Source organism: Phoxinus phoxinus (genome assembly GCF_949152265.1).
Source record: "Phoxinus phoxinus genome assembly, chromosome: 2".
NCBI lineage: Eukaryota > Metazoa > Chordata > Actinopteri > Cypriniformes > Leuciscidae > Phoxinus > Phoxinus phoxinus.
Genome location: NC_136877.1, coordinates 27234698 through 27256771, shown reverse-complemented (window position 1 = coordinate 27256771; position 22074 = coordinate 27234698). Strand labels below are relative to the sequence as shown.

The window sequence follows — 22074 nt, the reverse complement described above, 5'->3', positions numbered from 1 at the left end:
CCTGTCTCCAAAGTGATTAATACTCTAATTAGCCATATAAAGGCCTCCTTCCATCCCACTCACAAACAAACAGGAGAGAGGACCTTCCAAACACACATACATAATCTAAAATGTGTCTTCAGCATTTGTCTGCTTAAATCAATGCAAGTCTTTCCACAGGAATTCAGCCAACCTGGACTATGCTGACCACCTCCACTTTCTGTAAACACAGAGCACTTAAAAACTCATTAAATTCAATGAAAAAATACTGAAACTTTACAATTGTGACAACAGTTTGCCGTTGCCAACTAGTACCATGATATTGTCATCTAATTCCATGACTGTCCCATTGTACCGTCACGTCACAGTACTAAACAACTGTAACAACGATCACTTGACCACTTGATTACTACCCCAAAGACAACTAAACAACCATTAGGCTTAAACTTTTATTAATATAAGTCTAAATAGCAAAAGCAAATAGTGGCAGATACCATTTGCACCTCAGTGTATTGTAGTACACTATAAAACATCATGCAATAAAAACATAATTCCAGGTTGATATGAGAATATGTATGTATATAATAATGTGTATTTTGAATGGGTTGGTTACGTCAAAAGCTAAATTCACCGTCCTTGCTCTCCGCACCCCTGTCCCAGCTACCAAAGCAGTTTGGTGGGTGGAGTTAGTGCAAATAGCCTTTGCCAAAAAGATGGGCAATTTGCATAGACAATCCGCATTTAATAATTTAGCAAACATTTTCCAGTGCCATTTATTATTATGTTATTTAGGCAGGAAAAGTCACTCTGATGCAGGGGCACATGATTTTCCGCTCCTGCGGGAACATGGCTTCACTGAGAAGTAGATCACTTCTGTGTTTCATCGTTTATAACCACAGAAAGATGACTGATGTAGGGGGGAATTATATGGTGGTTTTCTCACTCTCACCACTTCATCTCAGACACATTCCAGCAGCCAGTGAGTCACATGAACCACGCTCATAATAAAAATCCCCACACATGTCCTCATATCTACAGCATGCGCAGTCAGCTGTTATTAAGAACCTCTCACAGCTGATAAACACAGCCTGATCCTCTAGAGAACACTGTGACTCACAGTCAAGCTCTTATGACTACAAGCAAAAAGCAATCAATTATTCCTCTGGAAGCTCATATAAATCATATGTTCTGCTTCAGCCATATAATGCTCATATCGCATGGAGACAGGCAGACGCTTTCTTATAACCTAATTGAAAATCCTTGGTTGTGCTGCACACATCACGTGGAGGAAGACACTTCACTTACCGCCGGTTGCAACAGTGATCTCTCGCAACAAATGTCCATAAAATGGAAAATCAAAAGAGAGATTGACCCGCTGAGGATGAAAAAAAGACTAAATTTAGCTTGCAATTATAAAAAGATCTAAACAATAAGCAGAATAAATATAAAATTACGACAGAAGGCCATGATTACAATAAAACATATGCAAGTGTACATCCAGATGGACCCCATGGACTCATTCTGTGGTCGGCTAAAGCAAACATAACTCTGCTAATAAATTTGACTTCTGTCCTAAATCTATGGTATGCTTGTCCGCTGTGGTTTCTTTTGTTTGGGAAGTGCAATGTGAGGATATCACAGTCTGTTCCAGTAATGGGATGGCGACACACCAAAACCTTGTCCAAATTTCAGAGAAATGTGGTATTTGAGGATCGACACTTGGTCTGTTTCTTTCATAGTCTACACAAGCAGACCAAGTCGTCCAGAAACAACAGAAACAGGTGTAAAGCTCACTATGCAAAGCGTTGTTCTAGTAAGGAACGTGTACTGTAGGATAAATGGCTTATAGAAAACAGTTATTGCTGAACTTGAATCTTGGTCAGTGGAACTACATATGAGTTGCACTTCAAATGATTTGAGTGTAATGAATGAATGAATGAATGAATGCTGTCTTACCGCTGCTTGTCTGTGTGTATTAGACAGGATGCCATGAATCTTCACCTTCTCCTTGTTCATCTGATCGATATTTACCCATAACTCTTTGCTCATAGGGTCACTGGGGCCATACGTTTTTGAGGTGTAGTAGTTATGATCTGTGTCTTCCTACAAGGAAAAATCAGACAGCCAGTCAGGATAAATGACACAATACTTACTAAGAATAAAATCGTACAGGTCTGGAACAGCATGATGGTGTGCAACAGTATAACAAAAGAAAATCACTTTTCAGTGAACTATCCCTTTAATAAACTATGAATAAACACCCCAACACTATCCATATATGTTTATGACAGGCTTTTTACAATCAGGGGCTATGAACCTATTCTGATTATTACATCACAAACAAATACCATTTCAGGTCTTTCAGTATTAAAAGCAAAACCAAACACTCTCCCAAAAGAAAATATGAGCACACAGAGGCATGTTTACAATAAACTGAGCCAATCTCTGTTTGTATGTATTTTCAATGCTCACCACATATTTAGGAGGGACACTGAGAGGTTTAATGAACTGAGTGTTGATCAGCCGTGCCTATAGAGGTGTTCCAGCCTATGCCTGGATAATTTGACGACATCAAAACAGCAAAAGGGTCAACTGAGTTCTTTTAGCCCAGTTTTCCCTCTCCGTTCACCACAACAGAGCTGGGTTCAAAGACTCAAGAAAGAGGAAGACGAGTGATTGAGACACAGGGCTTATACTGTACGTGTTTATAGAAGTGTGGATGTATGTGCATCTGTGTGCGAACGTAGATATACTTGCGATCAGATGTACCAGGTGTATCAATATACAAGCAAAAAAGTGACACTCCAAAAACTTTGACATTTTAAATAAATAAACAGGTCTGCAGTTTACATCTGCCAAGCAAATGGATGGAAAATCTGAGTGCCAGCAGAAACAACCAATCACTAGTGATTGTTAACAGCATAACACTTTGGACTGGGATAGAAGAAAACGAACGACTCACGAAAAGAAAATCAACTCATGGAAATCGTATCCCTTAATTTACTGACCATTACAAATCATTTTCTACAAGAACCGTCAACAGTGATCCAATTATTAAAAACTTGTGGGTTTTAAAAATGAACCAAAATGACTATTTTGTCTACCAATTAGCATAATGCGTGACAAAAAACCCTGATCACATGACCAAAGCCATAATTGAGAGATGATCCTTCATGACAGCACTGCTTTGAGTCCCAACCGCGGTCCTGCTCCCCTCTCTGCTCTCCTGTCATGATAAAGGCAAAAAAGGCTAAAAAATATATCTTTATACTGTGAGGATAATTTACACATGTGCTTTGTGAGTATAAGAACTTGACATGATGTTTGATGAACTAATAATCATAAGACGAAGACCCTCTCTGGACACCTTCTGAGTGTTAATGAAATCCTCCTGGATTTATCTATTGTTGTTTGCTGAGCAAGGCAAGGCTGCCTGTAAAACCCTAGGCAGAAAACCCTTGAAAAAACCCATAGATGTTTGCAGCGTCTTATCAAACACCCTGGCACTCAGGAATTCAGCATGGAACAATATGAATAATACAATTCTCAGAAAGAAAGAAATGCGTCCGAGTTAAGGAGAGGTAAATATAAGATATGTAATCTCTGACAGTTTAATCTCGTAAAGTGCAAAACCTAAAAGCCTAAACTAAAGCCTGAGGCTATGTCATAAAACAGCAATAGAAATTCAGGCCTTTGAACACATGAAAAATGTAAAAAAATGACAGAAGTGTGTGTGAAATAAATGATGCACCTGGTGTATGTGTGTATGCATGTTTATACAGGAATGCGTTTGTATACAGGAGCTGGTAGGAGTTCAAACACTAACTCCATCACACAGACTTTGTAAAACAACATCAAAGGAAACAGCCAGTGGACATAAAAATTTGCAACTACATACTGTAAACACTCCCACTGCTTTGAAGTAATAATCATGTGTGGAACTAATTCAATACTGAAAACATGTGCACATAAATCGTCTTGTGATGGTTTTCATGTGGATATAATGACCACATTGATCAATGTACAAACTTTTTGTTTTTAATCAGCAACTAAGACCAACTCAGACCAGCAAGAATTTTAGTGCAGGTCAAGCTTGTGGACCAGCATGCTGTGCAGTAGCCATGCTGTACACATGTAAAACTTGGGTTAACTTTCTGATAAAGCTGGTTGACATGACGTCTTGCTGGTTAAAAAAAACTCTGGTTAAAAAAAAATGACACTCTGGTTAAAATTCTCATTTTCTCAAGTCATGATTTACTCTCCCTCATGTAACTCCAAACCTGTATGACTTTCTTTCTTCTGTGGAACATAAAGGAAAAGATATCATGAAATACTGTATGTTGGTAAGCGTTTTGGATACCGTTGAGTTTAATGGTAAAAAGTAATATTTTAAATATCTTCTTTTATGTTTCACAGCAGAAAAAGTCAGGTTATACAGGTTTGGAATGACATGAGGGTGAGTAAATGATGACAGAAACCATCACACCAGCATTTAATTCTAGAAAATAGAAGATGCAGGGATGGCACATAGAAACGCGTTCAAATAAAAAAAGGAATTAAAGTTAAACCAAATCTCAATGAACCAAGAACAATGTCGTAAGAGGAAGTCAAACCCCAGAGCTGAATGACTGACTGTAACTCGACAGCCTTTCTATCTGTTTTTCTGGTCTCACCTGAACTTCCATGCTGGTCTAAATCATGGCTGGTGGCTGGTCAAATAAAGCGACCGTGTCTCTTCTGAAAATTTGCACTAAACTGCTCAATTCATATGGATTAGTTTTACGATCTCTTTATGAACTTTTTTAAGAGTCAAAGTTGTAGTTGCGTGGAGTCGTGGACTGTCTATGGAGGGACAGAATGAAATCTCTCAAGATTTCATTAAAAATATCTTCATTTGTGTTCCAAGAATGAACGAAAGTCTTACGGGTTTGGAACAACATGAGGGCGAGTAATTAATGAAATAATTTTTATTTGATGGTGAACTAACCCTTTAAGACCACTGTTATTATTGAATGTATCACCTTATTATTTTAAATGGCGCCACACCAGGCTATTCAAGTTAATTTTGCCTTTTTATTTAAAATATTCACAAGCTTTTTAACTGGCCTATATCAGGAAACATCTGATTTTCTGATTCTCAAATATGTTTAAGTAAATGTATTTTCTTGTTGAAACACCTTTTTAATGTACTGTATGTTAGTTGATCTATCAAGGATGATGGGCACCGCCATGTTAGTTTGCACATCAATGCTGAGAATCTGAGCTGTCGGAATTGAAGGTTGTACATGAATCCACTTCTCCCGGAAGACATGAATGTAAATGGCTGGTGAACTGATAGAAGAATAGAGTAAACTTTATAGCCTACACAATGTGAATTTTAATGTGAATAAAACAGATACCGGTAGTCAAATGATGTTTGAAATGATTATTATTGCTGCTTCCATCAACATCAGTGTGTATTTTACAAAATACAAATATTTTTTCAAGTACTTAAATGTATTTGAATGTCTGAAACCTAAAATAAACATTATGTGTTGAAAAACACTGAACAGTTGTGATATACTGTATGACAACCACTGGCTGGGCTAAATGCATATTATGTTACAGTTTAAAGGTTACCATTATTTGGGAGGTGTTATCTGTGTCGTCATCAGCCAGTATTCCAGGCAAATCCTGAGTCTCAGGCTTCAAGCTGTCTTGACTGGCTTTGTTACTTTCCATTGGAAGCGGCTCCTGGAGAAGCCAACGTCTCCTTCTCAGAAGCTCCACTGTGACAACATCGTCCTGTGACCATCCTTGAAGAATTGAATAAGCAGCTCCTGGAACAACACAAAACAACAACCAAAAGTATAAACATGAGCACATTTTGACATTACATAACACAAAGCTTTGATTATGAAAAGCTGTGTTTATTCCTCTTCAAAGCTTATTATTACTAAAGGTTTAGACAGGTCATGAGAATCATTCCTCAATTACATCAATTCCAATCCAAACTTAATTTATCTCACTACTGGCTCTAACATTTGAAACATCACCCATAAACATTTATGCATTTTTATATGGTTTAATAACACACAAAGCATTACTTTTCCTTTATTCTCCCTCTCTCACTCTGACATGAGAATGGCTCAATTTTGTTTCAGATGAGCCTGTTTAACTGTAGTTGTAATAAAGCAGACGGTCCAGTGTACTCTTGACACTTTTATTGTTAAACTGAGGGATGGTGTTACAATGTTACACCAAATGACTTCTGTTAGAGTCAAAGTTGAAAGGTGAAAAAAAAAAAAAAAAACGGTTTCAACTGCGAGCCAAGAGACTCAGCCCATCCCGGTCTGCTTTTCTTCTTCTGTGGTCTCTATATCACTCTTTATGTGCCTAATCTCTTTCTTTTATTCGCCCACAACCACATACACATGGCCAAATTCTTATGCAAATCAAGACTCATGTGATCAGAGTTTAATTAAACCTTCTATTTACTTTGCTCTCTAGTCCTCTCACTGGAAATAAAGATGTGAGAAATGATGGGAGTATGCTGGAACTGAGGACGACTGAATAGCCAAAATGGGAATCACTACAAACACTTCATAATGTGATTAAGCAGACTAAACAAAAAGGAGAAAAGAAGAAACAAAAAAGAGAGAACAATGAATCACCCTGGAATGTCAGTTAGTGTCCTGCGAACACCAGCCTAATGTAAACTAAAAGTTCAATGCGGTTGTCTGTTCAAGTTTAGTCAAATTCTTGGTATTTTTACCCTAGTGAAAACAAGTAAACTTTATTGTATTTGAAATATATTCCCTTTTTCAATAGTACATTGCAACTATACTAAAAAAAATTGTACTATCTTTAAATATATTACAAGTATATTAGCATCATGCTTTTACCTATTTTCACAACTTTTAACACATTTTAAAATAATTGTACTTTAGTATATTTTCTAAAAATATATTTTAGAAAAATATACTTGAAGTGAAAATTCTGTTTATTTTTTAAAAGTGTATTTATTTGCACTTTATTAAAAATATATTTTAGGTATATTTTAACTGTGTGCTGGAAATGATCATTGTAACAATGCATTGAAAGTATTCTTTCAAAATACATTATAGTATACAATAGTATTTTGTACAAAGTATAGCTAAGTTTTATTTGTCTAATAATGTAAATTAAGACAAAGTGTGCTATTTGTAGTATTTGGAATAAGCCAAAGGTATTAATGAGCCTATACTTTTTACTCCACGACAGGCAAGTGCGCTGCATGTGCTTCAGGAGACCCTAGTTCAAGTCCCGGCTCGTGGACCTTCCCTGATCCTGTCCCTTCTCTCTCTCTCTCTCTCTCTCTCTCTCTCTCTCTCTCTCACTTCCTGTCTAGTCACTTCCTGTCACCTCACTACTGTCCTATCCTAATAAAATGCAAGATATATGTATTTAAAAAAAATACAAATAAAAATACACTTATTGTACAGTATATTGCTTGTATGTTTCGAAGACAGTTGTAATGAATGTGTAATGTACTTGTAACACAAATATAAGTAAAATAGTATTTAATATCACTAATCAAGCATGTAATTAGTCCCTACACAGGCATATACTTAAGTTGGTCCAATTACCGGTAAGTACACAATTAAATACACTTAAAGTTATGCTTTACTACAATTTAATTACAACTAAAATATACTTAGTACAAAATTAGTTGTTTCAAAATAGCACACTTCAAGTTAACTAATCATTAAAGGGATACTTCAGTATTTAGCATTAAGCTTAGCTTTGTATCAGTAAAAACCTGTAGTATTTTCGAATAACCATGCTTCCCCTCCCTCATGTCCCCCTGAGACGAGATTTCGGATTTTTTTGTCTGGAAAAAATCCTCTGATGACGCAAAAATCTGCATTTTGCGGCATCGGAGGATTTTTTGGCCAGAGGCTAGAGACTACAGCCAGTAGTAGTAGCTAGTGCCGTATGTGTTCAATCCGCCCATAGAGGGTGGGATCTCACTCACAGAAAGTACAAATAGTGTCAGCCATCTTTTTTTGGAAGCTAAGCTAACAGGCTCTTGTTCTGTGGAGAAAGCTAAGTAGTAGGGGTTACCATACATCCTTTTTCCCGGACACGCCCGGCCGTCGAGATCGTCCAAAATGTCCGGGATTCGGCTTTTTCTATCTACAGTTGCTAATTATTGTTTACATGCACACCTTTTGTTTCAATCTAACTGAATTCATTCCGATTGGTGAATCTGAATGTAGTGTTTACATGAACGCTAAACAAGTGATCGGTTGATGTGCGTTTTAGCATTGCTAAGAAAATTCCCGCTCCTTCGTGAGAGATACGAGACCGGTGCGTCTCACAGGTGCCGCTCATCAGTAATCACGCCACCGGCCTTGCGTCGTTCTCCCCCGGCCCTCAGCCTTGTCCTGCTCGCCACAGTGAACATGATGAATGTCGACTGTAGCTGACTGAATGCAAAAGCCGAATTCCGGACATTTTGGGCCAATTCCGGATAATCCCGGGCAGATTTGTCACGGAGACTCACGATAAAACGTTGTCTTTTAAGTTTCGAGTCAACTAATAGCCTAGCCTAGTTGTTTAACTGCGCTCTTACCGGTAGGCGTGGCTTGGGAGTGGCCTCGTAGGGCAGCGAAGCAAGTGCATTCTGGGAGTTGTTGCCTTTCATCCACATGAGCCACAAATACATTTTCTGGCTTTTCTCAGTCTAGAAGGCTCCAAATAAAAAAATAATTTCACATTTCTACTACATAAATGACCCATTTTAAATACACATTCATCTTTCCAGCAGTGAAGTATCCCTTTAACACACTTGATGTATACTAATAGTTAGTCTGGCTGCAAGTATACTTAGCATATATTTTTTTCATCAGGAGAGGTCGAGAGAGGAGAGCGGGATAATAAGTTTAGGCCTTATAACTTGTGTTGATTTCATCAGATCGCATACAGAGATGGCTAATCTTTATCTAATGCTAAGAGATAATGAAAGCTTAAATACACAAAAACTTTCTGGAAAATAATATGCATGCATATACTGTACTTATGTGCACTGCTGCAGTAAGAGGGACAGCAGAAACTTAAACTAGCCAGAATGATTGTCAATTCTCTGTCTACAACTCATTATAGGTCGCAGCAGGGTTTGTCCTGTATATAAAGACTTCTGATTAGCATGCAGCAGCTTCTGTCGCTCTTCCTCATTTATGTGCTTTGTGCTCTTGTTCCAGTGACAAAAAAATTAATTAGTTCCTTATCTTATAAGACACACATTCAAGGTAATAAAATATTTAACTTTGAGATAAAGATTGAACCTGTTGTACTAAAAACTCATCTGACAATGCAAAGATGCTTGAAAACAGTTGTGCTGCTTAATATTCTCGGATGAACAGAAAGTTAAAAAGAGCAGCATTTATTTGAAATAGAAATCTATGTAATATTATAAAAGTCTTCACTGTCAATTCTGAACAATTTAATGAATCTTTGCTGAACAAAAATATTACTTTCTTTAGCACTCTAAAAATACTTTTGGATATTTGCTTTCATCAGTCAGTCTGAAAACCATTGTCCCTAGTCTATTGAGGTCACAATATCATCATTTTAATAAAGACCCATCTCATGTTTCATATTTCAGTGTTATTTTTTTCTCCTTTATCACCAAGGTATGTCTCATGCTGTATTGTTCCTGTGTCCATATACATTACAAGGAGTGTCTGAGATTACTAAAATGGCACATATATGATTAAATATGTTGTTTTCCTGCTTTAAAACTTATATCTTCTAAAAAAGAAAGCATTCTCAGGCTGATTTAGATTGTCTAGTGCCAAACATACTCTTGAACTCAACTACTGATCTTATTTCAAATAAAATAAAGACCTTCTGAACACAATTTCACCATATTTCCAGTACTCAATCTTTTTTTCCCGCAGTGCAGATGTGTTGCTCTGATAATCCCAGTACACATCTCTTTATTCATGTGAGAGTCTAATCCAATCTCTGTACTGCCAAACAACCCAAGTGAGAATGAAAGGGGGAAAACTGCACAACTTGCTGAACACAGTTTTGTTTCCATGTCATTATGGTCTACTGTTCCTTATTTAAACCCTCAATGTGAGAAACGATCCTCAGAGCCAAGCACTTCTGTAAAGCCCATAATACATAACAGGTCAATGAGGATTTAGAGAGGCGGCTGTCACTGACTTTTATTGTCGCTGAGTGGATATCACTGTCTGCTCGTGACACGCTTTGAAAAGCCACCGCAGCAGGGACAGGATCTCTTTCTCTTGTGCTTTTTTTGCTGCAAGACTGAATCCAGTCCCACATTTCCCACTCTTTCTCTCGTTCTTTATCTTCTGAGAGGAAGGTATGCCTTTCATTTCAGCTCTTAAGATGTCCATGAATTAATGAATGAATGAATATCAAGCTATTCAGATGCTGCAACAAAAACTTTTTTTTACTACAAATATTTACAATATTATTATATATTATATTTTAAAAACACTTGGAAACAAATATAAATATGTACATGTATATTGAAGTTAAAAGTTATCAATATAAATTCAAATATTCATATTCTAAGGAGAGTCGAGAAGGAGGAACTGGCGGACTGGCGGGGTGTGTGTGTGTTTTATCCATTAGAAGTAGGAATGTGTCTTTGTGTGTAAAAGACAGCGAGAGGACAGAGAGAAAAGGGGGGGGGGGGGAGAAAACCACTAATGTGAATTTCCCACCAGTCATGTCTAAAACTATCAAAATGACTGATATATTACTCTTAATTAATCTGAGGAGGGCTGTTGGAAGGTGAGAAAAAAAAAAGGCAAAAAAAAAAAAAGTCATAGACCACATGCATTTATCTTGAGTCACTGCTCTGGAAGAAAAGAAAAAGAAATGTAAAAAAAAAAAAAAATTAGAAAGAAAGAGGTTTGGGGTTATGGGGTTCAAAACCATCACAGAACACACCAAAGTACAGTGCAGACGACTAGCTACTAGCAACAGAAGTCTGGAGGAGTTTGATTGATTGGCTCACTCTCTCCAGCCACTATCTGAAGCAGACATATAAGAGTGTGTAATTACAGAGGAGGTAAAGCATGTTGGAACAGGTCATCTGAACTCAGGATACACACAAACACGTCTATAGCCTATGTGAGAGAGACTAACAAGTGTTCACTGCCTAATCAATGACCATACACCATTCATCTTGATTAAACCTAAAGGTTCACACAGTATAGCCTACATAAGCCAAGAGTGAGGAGTCAGGGTGGTGGAGGGATGCTGAAAACTGTCAAGGAATGTTTGGTGAGTTGACAGAGTGAATATATATGGTTCCTCTCATGCTGATAGGGTAGACATGGTAATTGTTTGATGACAAGTTGATTGGATTGATTATATGAACGTGCTCCTCCCGAACTTTGTTTATGAAACATTATTTACAGCAACAAATAAACATGAATGAGCATCTGAAGGTATGTTAAAAGATACAGATACATCTTACCGAAATCCGTATGTAATCGCTAAATCAGTGTTTCAACCGCAGAAAGACATAAATAAAACAGCTAGTAAACAATATGTCACGTAACCTTTACCTAAGAAAAAACATATTCAATGACCATAAACTTGAATGAATGAATTCTAGAGAGAACCATGTTGCTAAACATGTGCACCATATTCATTATAATTTTTAATGTTCTTCAACATTTAATGCATGTTTGTATAAATCCGTCAACTTTTTATGACAGCCAACATTTAAATGTTTATATTTCAAAAAATGAATTGGAGTAGAATTATGTAATTGTCAAGTGTTGAGCTCTCTCGGCCACCATAACTTATAGTGGCAGAAAACCATACGCACATCTGTCTCAATGACTTAATCAAAAACACACACAAATGGACACTGAGGAGAGACACATACCAGGAGAAATACATTTCAAGGAAAAATGCCTTTTCTACATTGAATCAGTATGACTGATTGTGTCATGTAATTGAGTGATGTATATGTAGTTGAGTGCAAAACCAGAATGACTTTGTAATCATTTCTAGTTTGTGTCTAGATGGTAGTTTGCGCACATTATATGGTCTGTGGCTGACAGTAATGACAGAATACAGATGGCTGGCTTTGCCCAAGAGTGATATAAGGTTTCGTTCACTAACCATTCACACAGAGAGGTATACTTAACCCAGCTAAACACTGGTCTCCAAACCCATGCTCAAACCACACACACAGCATTAGTCCATCACTTTTAGTACAATGGTATGATGGACAAAATGAAGACAAGTTTAACATCACATCTGTTCATGTAGCTCAACTGTTAAAGGATGGCACTAGCAATTGCAAGGCTGTGGGTTTGACTGCCAGGGAACACATACGGAGTGATGTGATGTGAACACCCCCCTTCCTGATTATTCGGCAAGTTATGCTTTTTTGACTTTACACTGACACCTCATTTATTTGGCCCCGTTTTAAAAACCACAGTGTGATTCGTTTGTTTAATCTTAAAACAGAGCTGTGAATCTCCAATTAAACACTAAATACTGTATATTAATAACGGTCCATATGAAGCAGTCACATTCATTTATAAAGCAGCGCATGTATAATTAAGAGTAATCATGTGCTCAACAGCTTTTAATTAATATCCTCCTCACCATTTACCCTCTTCCATCTCCTGCTCTCTCGCCGATGTCATTCTCTTGCATTGCTTACTCACACTAGTAATGAGGGTTATGCGCAACAAACTTCCGTATTCTGTAAAACAGTTTATATCGCTTCCGGTTTATGTCTTTTGTATGTGCTTCCTGAAATATAGAGCCGTTTTACTCAAGATACCTTCAACCCTAAAGCAAACCCTAACCCTAAAAGTAAATCTATTAGTACATGTAGTTAATTAATATTACACAGTATTTATTTTATCAAGTAAAATGTAACTATATCATTTTAAAATAAAGTGTATCTGTCCATATATTGGCGGCAGTTTATACTGCTGTAACACTTTCCCAGACCAGCGGTTTGCGGTGAGACGAGTTTTCCTGTTTGCTCATGTGACATTTGGCCTAAAGCCTTTTTATTTAAAGCCTTAATTTCCATTGGCCTGCTGCACATCCTGCTAATTTAAAGCGCTTATGAGTGGAAGGTGATATAAGGATTTGAATTATGTGTATGTCCAGGGGGATGAATGTCATATACCAACACACAAACAAACACATTCATTTTTTACACACTGGAGCATAAACAGAAAGAATTAAATGTCAAATACATATTGTCAGAGAAGAACAGTCAGTGTGCCAATAAAGTTCAGAATCATACTGTTTATGCTGAAGTTGTTCTTTAGGCCACTGGTGGATTCATTTGCCACAAGCATTTCATTCTCAGCGACAAGAACTTGGATATTTAGAAATGTCACAGATATGACCTCAATATTGAGCCAACACACTTTGTATATCAGTTTAAATAAACTTTCACATAAAATCTTCAGCTCACAGGCAAATGCAATTAACTAAATGAATGTGGAGCTATAAAGATGTGTTTATCTCAGACAGAAGGACATGCACACGGCTTGGCTGCACCCATACCCAAAATGTAATGTAATGTAATGTAATATAGAGTCGCCAACTTTTGATTACAACTTTTAGTTCAACAATTTATTTTTAATTTCATCTTAATACTGTAAATTATAGTTGTTAGCTGGCATGGAACAGATGAGGATGATGGTGTAGAGAACCCAAGTGCAGTTTTATTTACTTTTAATCATCCAAAAACATGAACAAACTATAAACTTGGTCCAAGACAAAACAAGACATGAACTATAAACATGGTTTGAAACACAGACCTGGCACATGGAACAGCATAATAACACACAACCCACAATCATTGCAAACATTAGGGCTTAAATACAAGACATTGGAAAATCAAATATAAAAGAATAGCAGAATCCACACCACAACTATAACAATAACGGCACAGAGAAGTGATATAGTTGTAATCACTTTCAGAACGATTTTTTCTTGCTGATGAACAAAACATTGACAGCCTATCAGAATCCATCCTGCTTTAAAGAGCTTGAGTGGCAGACGAGCTACGAGAATACTTTTTGTGCGTGAAAACAAAACAAAAATAACAACTTTATTCAACAATTTATTTTCTTCCCTGTCATTCTCCTACACTGTTTATGTTGTAGACAGAGTTGCAGCGCTTCCGGGTTCAACGTCAGAATGCCGCCTCGCTATTGGCCAGCTCCTGCGTCGGCATGCTTCGAGTGCTCACGTGTACAGCATCGGCCAAAGCGCTGCACTCTGTCTATAACGTAAACAGTGTAGGAGAATGTACTCAGCCTCAGTATTGCTTAATGGATCTGTCCTCAAATGCTCCATGCTCATCGACTCGGGGGGAGGGGAATTTTGTTGATGCTGACTGGGCTCGTCTGAAACTAAAACTCGTCTCCCTGTTTATAATCTCTCCTCTTCCCTCATTGCCCATTCCCTCAACAGACATTAGGGGCCCTATCTTGCACCCAGCGCAATTGACTTTGTTCACCGACGCATGTATCATTCCTATTTTTCACCCGTGCACAGCAGACTTTTCTGGGCGGTTCAGGGAAAAGAGGAGGCGTGTTCCGGCGCAAACGTTTCCTGGTGCTATTTTGCAGTTCCAGAAAACAATTCCGCCACGGACCAGGAAAAACCTAGTCTAAAGACAGTTGCGCGTTGCGCGTTAATCATATGCTATTTTAAGGGCGCATGCTTGGCCATTATGTAGCGCATACACTTTGATTTTCTAATCTAAGCGAAAGATTTCACAAACTTTTAACAAACTTTAATCCAAAATAAACAAACACAAAATGAAAGTAAAGGCGGCAGGACGACTGCCGCACACACATAAACAAAATACAACGTATAAGTCTAGGCCTGGTCCTCTTTCGTCCTTCACTGTCGTTGCTCTTCCCTTTATGCTTGTGAAGCTCCTCCGTGAGATACGAGACCGGTGCAATCCGCAGGTGGCACTCATCCTCAAACACGCCTTTCTTGCCACACAGACACTCTTTCTCGGTGGTTCGGCACCGCCTGACAACATGCCTCCTCCCGAAACTATTCTGGCTTTAGGGGGGAGTGGTAGGTGTCGCCTGTTGCGTCAAGGGCTGGGTCAGGCGAGCCCTACCCAGAGTCGATTTGCCTGGAGGTGTCCTGCGGCTCTGTCATTTGTGCCTGAGACGGTCCGCACTGCCATGTAGTGGGGTCACTCCTCCAAAGTAACATGCCACCCTGTTGTAAGGAGGTCAATATCAGCCATCCGTTAGCGTTTTTAGTGGCCGGCTATGACTGAGGACATTTGTTAGTTTGTGGGTACCTGCGAGGTTTGATCTCAGAACAAGTCTTCCAATAAACTTTCCCGCCCATGGTCACATATTGCCCTGGATTTTGTTACCAGTCTCCCTCCATCCAGCGGCAATACTCTGATCCTTATCGTGAGGGATTGCTTTTCCAATCCGGTCAATTTAATTTCCCTTCCCAAACTCAGATAGCCACAGTTTTGGAGGGAATTTTGTCAGCAGCTGGGTGCCTCCGTCAGTCTGTCTTCGCAGTTTCATCCGCAGGCCGAGCGTGCAGACCAGGTTCTCACTCTTCCCAGGGTGCCAAAGATGCGGCCCCCTCAGTCCAGGCGTTTATCCAGCACTACCGTCATACCTGGAGGAGGGCCAGGGGGTCTTGGTCTGGTTCGAGGGGTGTACTAAAAGAGCTGCCGACCGCCGCCGGGCTGTGGCACCAAGATATGTCTGTGGGATATTTAGGCGGAAGGGTTAAATATCTAACCAGAAGCGTAATATTTAACCAGAAGGATAAAATTGATGGTTATTGTCATGGCTCGCCTTGAATCAGACACAGAGATTAAATAGTGCGGTAAGATTAAATTGATTTGAATGAATAAATTATAGCATTTATTTGAACAAAATCTAAAGAGAGAGAGAGAGAGAGAGATATGCATTGCATACCTGTGTCTGTTCAAGGAACTATGAGTTTAATTACTTAAAAAAAGCGATGTAACCCCTTCGTTGCTGAGAAATATAATGTAGCGATTCAGTAGTGAAGCTATTTTTTTACTAAAAGTTGCAGGGCAGCGTTGATCAGTTTTATGTGCCCCTGAATGTTTCTGTGCGCTGCATGATCATCGATCTCTGTGTGCGAGTGAGGTATGTGTGGTGCAAAAAAAAAGAAAAAAAGAAAAGTGCATTAATATAGAACAGTGATTTAACCGACTTGGAACTACCTGTGCATTAAACGGTTCTATTGCCCAACTTCCAGCTAATCAGAATCGAGTATTCAGACAGACCATGGTATAATATAATATTATATAAAATAATGGCAGTGCAAAATCAAATGAAAAACTATTTTGTATTTACACCAGTCTGACCTCTAACAAAGTTTTTTTATTTTATTATAATAATAAAGAAATAAAGTCAAATGGGTTAATTTGCAACTCACTGGAGCCCTGGAACTGATTATGCACTGTACTAAGCAGCTCTGATTGTGGAGATGCTTTCAAGGAGTATGTGTGTGTAAGTTTTAGTAACAGGGACATGAGGTCCTCGAGCTATAAGCCACTAGTGACCTTGCCTTTAATCAAAGACACACGCCTACACAACATTTCAATTATGAACTATTATGAATTATTATTTTAAAGTCACATCCTCTGATTGCTCAGAGTAAAGGTTATTTGTGGTAAACACATGAACAGCTTGAGAGTTCATTACTGCATAGACTGCTGTGCTGATAGCTTTCTAAAGCATGAGCATGCCCACCCACGCTTTCCTGCTCCAATATCTCCCTCATTACAATGGGCTTCACAGGGGGAGTGAATGTTCCTACATTTTTAAAAAGGTACTTCCAACTGTCCTTTGGATGACAAATGTTTCTTAGTGCCATTAACATTCAAAGGACCCCCTGTGAGCTAAAAGGGTTCTTTGCAGCTCCACATGGCTTTTGGCATATCAACTCATTTTACCTTGTTAGCTTCTTAAGGATCCAAAGTACATCAAGATAAAATATGACAAAGTGCAGGATTATTACAGTTATAGTCAGTTATGTTCCGTTTTGGCTGTTTTTGTTTTCTCTACCTTGTTTGCCTGTTTGAGCTAGTGACCTAGTTTGTCTGATTATTCATCCATTCACCTGTTGGTTCATCAATTATCTAATTACCGGTAGTTATTTTATTTGCTCTGTGTACTTAAAGGAATAATTCACTTAAAAATGAAAATTCTGTCATCATTTACTCACCCTCAACTTGTTTCAAACATGTATGAATGTATTTCTTTTCCTGAACACAAAAGAGGATATTTTGAAGAATGTTGGTTACCAAACAGTTGATTGGTTATATATAAAAAAAGTTGATTGGCCCATTGACATCCATAGTACAGTAGTCAACATTTTCATACATGAACTTTGAACAATAACCGGTCTTGTCTTAGGACAACTTTGATTAACTTTTTTTGATGTATTTAAAAAAATGTACATCAAAGTTTTACAAAAAAATCAAAGAAATACAAATTTTGAATATTTCTTTTGCTGAACAGAAAAGATGATATAAAAAAAGTTGATTGGCCCATTGACATCCATAGTACAGTAGTTAACATTTTCATACATGAACTTTGAACAATAACCGGTCTTGTCTTAGGACAACTTTGATGAACTTTTTTGATTCACTTCAAAAGTTGATTACTGTATTTTTTTCCTACTATGGAAGTCAATGGGGAACTGTTGTCACTGAAGTCACTGAAACTGATAATTAAAAATTTTAAGAAAAAGTTCTTAATTGTCTAATGTCTCACATTAAAATGCTGCACGAAAACATCTGTTCATTCTTGTATTCATAATTGTACAATTTGTGCACAAAGTACACAAAAAAAACTGATTACAATAAAAAGCTAAACGTACAGTAATAACCCTTTGTCTGTCCTGTTGTGGTTCGGTATTTTTATTCCAACCCTTTGTAAGGCGCTGTTTTAACACTGTTCCAATCTGTTAGAATACTTTCTTTTTTTTCTTTGAGAACAGAAAGCCAAACTGTATGCTTTAGAAATTTAACATTAAGACGATCTAGGAATTGTCTTCACTGTCATCCCACAGGCATGCAGGAAGCTACAATAACACATAATATTGCTGTAACAATCTCACTCTTGACTGTGAGAAATATCATTCAGCGATTACATTTAATTTGTTATTAGGGAGAGATTGAATCATAAACTGTACTGCATGACAATATCTTGACTGTTATTGGTGCCATTTTGGGAGAGTCACCAATTCTTTATAAACATAGCCATTCTCAAAAGGAAAAGTTATGAAAGTTCATGTTTTTTAATAGAAAGTTCATGTTTTTTTTATAAAGTTAAAATGTACCCGTTCTGTTATCTGTGTAATCGTATAGTCTAAAAGCAATTCTAAGTGCACGTTATATAAACATAATATTAAGGAATCCACAAGAACAGACGAGAGTGTGGTCATTTCCTGTTTTTATCGAGCACAAGAGTTAAACCCAACAGACATTTCTACTCTTCCCTTTTCTGTGTAGACATTCACTCTCTCTCTCTCTCTCTCTCTCTCTCTCTCTCTCACACACACACACACACACACACACACACACACACACACACACACACACACACACACACACACACACACACACACACACACACACACACACACACACACACACACACACACACACACACACACACACACACACACACACACACACACGGCTGGTCTGGGACGAAACAACCTCCCTCTGCATGTCTCATTCATCTCCCTTAGGGCATTGTAAACAGGTCAAATTGTTTACATACATGCTGCCATATTATTTATATGTTTATGTTGAATGAATGTGTGTGTGTGTTTAAATAATGTTAATGGTAGTGGCTGTGAATAAAAAAGCAAGTTAAAGAAAGTTTTTAACTTTTTTTCCAAGTAAATAACTGAGCACACTCACATTCCAGAATTTTAGACTGATGCATTAATGACATTTTCCATGAAATCACATGTTCAGATTTAATAAAAAATTATAGTAATAAAGGGATGGAAGAACTGATCTGTTTCTAAAAAAGCCAACAACATGGACTATATCTACTTGAAAACTGTTGGCCTGTCAACAACGATCTTCGAAAATGTATTCGTCTCTCATGGCTACAACCATAGCAGCAAAATTACTATTTCTATTTTATTTTAATAGCACTACACCTATTAATTCTAGTGATTCATTCTGCACAACAAGTAGTTAACATTAAGTTAAATAGCATTAACATTAAGTTAATTACTTAACTAGCATTACTATTAGCATTACAAACACCTGGTATGTACAGTATGTTGGCTATATATGTTTATAGGTGAATTAATAAATTGTTATTTATAACAGTAAAATATTTTATTCTTATAAATGATTATATTACAACATTATAAAATGCTGAACATTCAGACATTAGAGATAGGTAATTGTATTCATCCTCTAGTAATATATCACACAATAAAAAAAGAAAAAGAAACTTTGAAATATGAAGCCTGCCAGAGCCATAGCCTTGTATGCAGCATATAAAGCAACAGTGTTTTGGAAAAGCATGAATACCAAAAAATATTTGTCTAAATAAAAACTTGTCTTAACGACAATTTTGTACAATAAAAGAATGGAAAGAGGAAAGACGGTGTCACTTCTGAAATGTATACTAGTTATGCAATAACAAAGAAAAATCACACATCTATTGTTTATATTTGTATGTTTTGTTAGCACTGTACCTCAGGCGAGACACATCTGATTCGCAAGGATCTCCCCTCAACTAGCAACTTCTGCTCAAAGCACTTCAAAGTGGTTTTTCTATGTCTTGGTTGCCATGCTCATTTCCTCTGAGAAACCGATAGACCTCACAACACATGGCCCAGATTTGCACTCACACAGCCTGGTCGCATTAAAGCATGTTTCCACATCTCAGTTTATGACGCGTGTGACACAACTTCAGAGCCTTTTAGTGCTGCTTTAAACATGTAAAACTCCTTCAGAGTAATGTCAATGTTAATCACAATGAAAACGTAAAAAAATCACACCAATATCAACATATCATCTTAATTGTTATAAACGAAACCTTCACTGGATTAAATGAGCCCATCCAAGTGGTTACTGAATCACCACCTGATTCATTTAGGAAATCAAAGGCTACTTGAAATTAAGAACTGTTTTGTGCACCCAATCTTTGTGAGACCAGTTAAAACAACAAATAAACTATGAATTAAATATTTAAAACATTAAAAAAATTCGAAAACTGACTTGTTTTTTTATTTATTGTTATTAATCAGGGGGTGTTTGAACAGTTTGAACTGATGCAAAAGCAGTATTCTGTAGGAAACACTGACTCATGAAATGCACACCAAAAATGTGTTTTTGCTTGGCACGCCTGACTTCTGCAGTTAAACACATTAATAAGAAACGCCCTCTACACCAGCTGCTGTTGAACATAGACAAGAGACCAACTCTAATATACTCACATATATCAGTGAAAGCGCCCAAACATATCTGGACACACATCATAAAGCTTAAATAAAACATTTGCAAGTCTTGTAATTTCTCAATTTTTTCGCTCTTGTTGAGAGCTGCTGTATTGGTCAGGTTTCGCCTCTTTTCTTTTTTTTGAGCTTTGTGTTTGTTTCACTCCTGGGGATATAGATAAATGTTTTCATGAAGTACATTTGTCAAGGGTCAGCACAGGACTTTCCACTGAATATTTCAAATCTGGACTAGACCCATGTTTTTCAGGCCAATACAAAATAAAACCTGACAGTTTTACCAGATAATGACTTATTTCAACTCCAGCTATATTTATGAATGTGAATGTGTGAAAGAGGGATGCTGGCTCTCTCGAACAAACAAAACCACATGACATCCGGAGCACTTATGTGCTCAAGATCGATATATCTTAGACAGCGTACCTCAAACACAAAGCACCTGAATGGATTTCTGCTCCAAGAAAGAAACTGCACAAACAAAACAATACAGACATAATCTAATGAATATGGCAATTCATTCACTTTATGTATACACCGATGCTTGGATAGCAGTCCGAATGTCTAAGGACACTTGTGCATAGTGATTTTTCAAAGGTCAAAAGTCATAGACTACATTTGTAATGACAAGAGGGCGAGTAAAAAAAATGAAAGATGTTTAATTTGTTGGTGGACTATCACTTTAAAGGGGTTCAATTCTGCTTTTTCACTTTTTCAACTTTAGTTTGTGTAATGTTGCTGTTTGAGCATAAAAAAGATCTGCAAGGTTCAAAGTCCACTCCAAAGGGAGCTTTTATATCTTATCCACTTTTCAAGAACTACAACGAACGACCCGTTTAGACTACACAAGACAATTTTTCTGGATCTTATGAAGTCACAATGTTCCTCATTTAAATAATCCGTGCAGTTCCCACTTTGTCGAAACGATCTGTTGTCTGTGGATCACAACTGGCAAGAATGTCTTATTATTTCTAGTAGTGTTTTCTATTAACAGTTCTAATTATAAGTTTAATGTTGTTGCTACGATGTAAACAAAGGGCAAAGCTTTGCCTCCGCTCACCTGCTAGCCAACATTAGTGTTTACTGTGGCTTTTGTAAGCTCTCATTTTTGTAAGGCTATTCACCGACCCTTGGGAGAGTTAACCATGGTTTTGTGATCGATTACTGTTTGTATTACCATAGTTTATGACAAGTACCATGATTAAATTATGTATAACTTTGTATCTTAAATGTATAAGAGAATAAAAAAATAAAAAAAAACATACCACTCTGAAACATCTTGTGAAATCCTTGCTTGCAAAGTCCATGCATGAAATCTGTTCTGGATGATCCTCTTGTTTGCTAACATTCTTAAAGGTGCAGTATGTGAGATTGACTGCTAGCGGAGAGGTGGACAAAGTACACAACTTCCTTACTTGAGTAAAAGTACAGATACTACTGGTCAAATATTACTCAGTTACAAGTAAAAGTTGTAAAGACCAATTTTTACTTAAGTAAAAGTACAGAATTACCTGTTATAAAAGTAAATGTCAATGTATCGTTTTATTATTGTTGCATGTAATACTTACAGTAACATAT

General features: G+C 37.3%; 1 protein-coding gene across 2 annotated transcripts in view; it reads right to left on the bottom strand.

Annotated features, from left to right (window-relative positions):
* The window catches only part of plxdc2b (plexin domain containing 2b), a 61987-nt gene that overhangs the window by 22460 nt on the left and 17453 nt on the right, over window positions 1-22074 (bottom strand). For both annotated transcript variants that reach the window (XR_013794550.1, XM_079585916.1), the window contains exons 2-4: window positions 5599-5798; window positions 1936-2082; window positions 1285-1354 (exon numbers count right to left, since the gene is read on the bottom strand). Coding sequence is in view for 1 of the 2 variants with exons in the window: in XM_079585916.1 (XP_079442042.1) it covers window positions 1285-1354; window positions 1936-2082; window positions 5599-5798 (417 nt within the window). In the remaining variant the exon portion in view is untranslated. The remainder of the gene's footprint in view (window positions 1-1284; window positions 1355-1935; window positions 2083-5598; window positions 5799-22074) is intronic.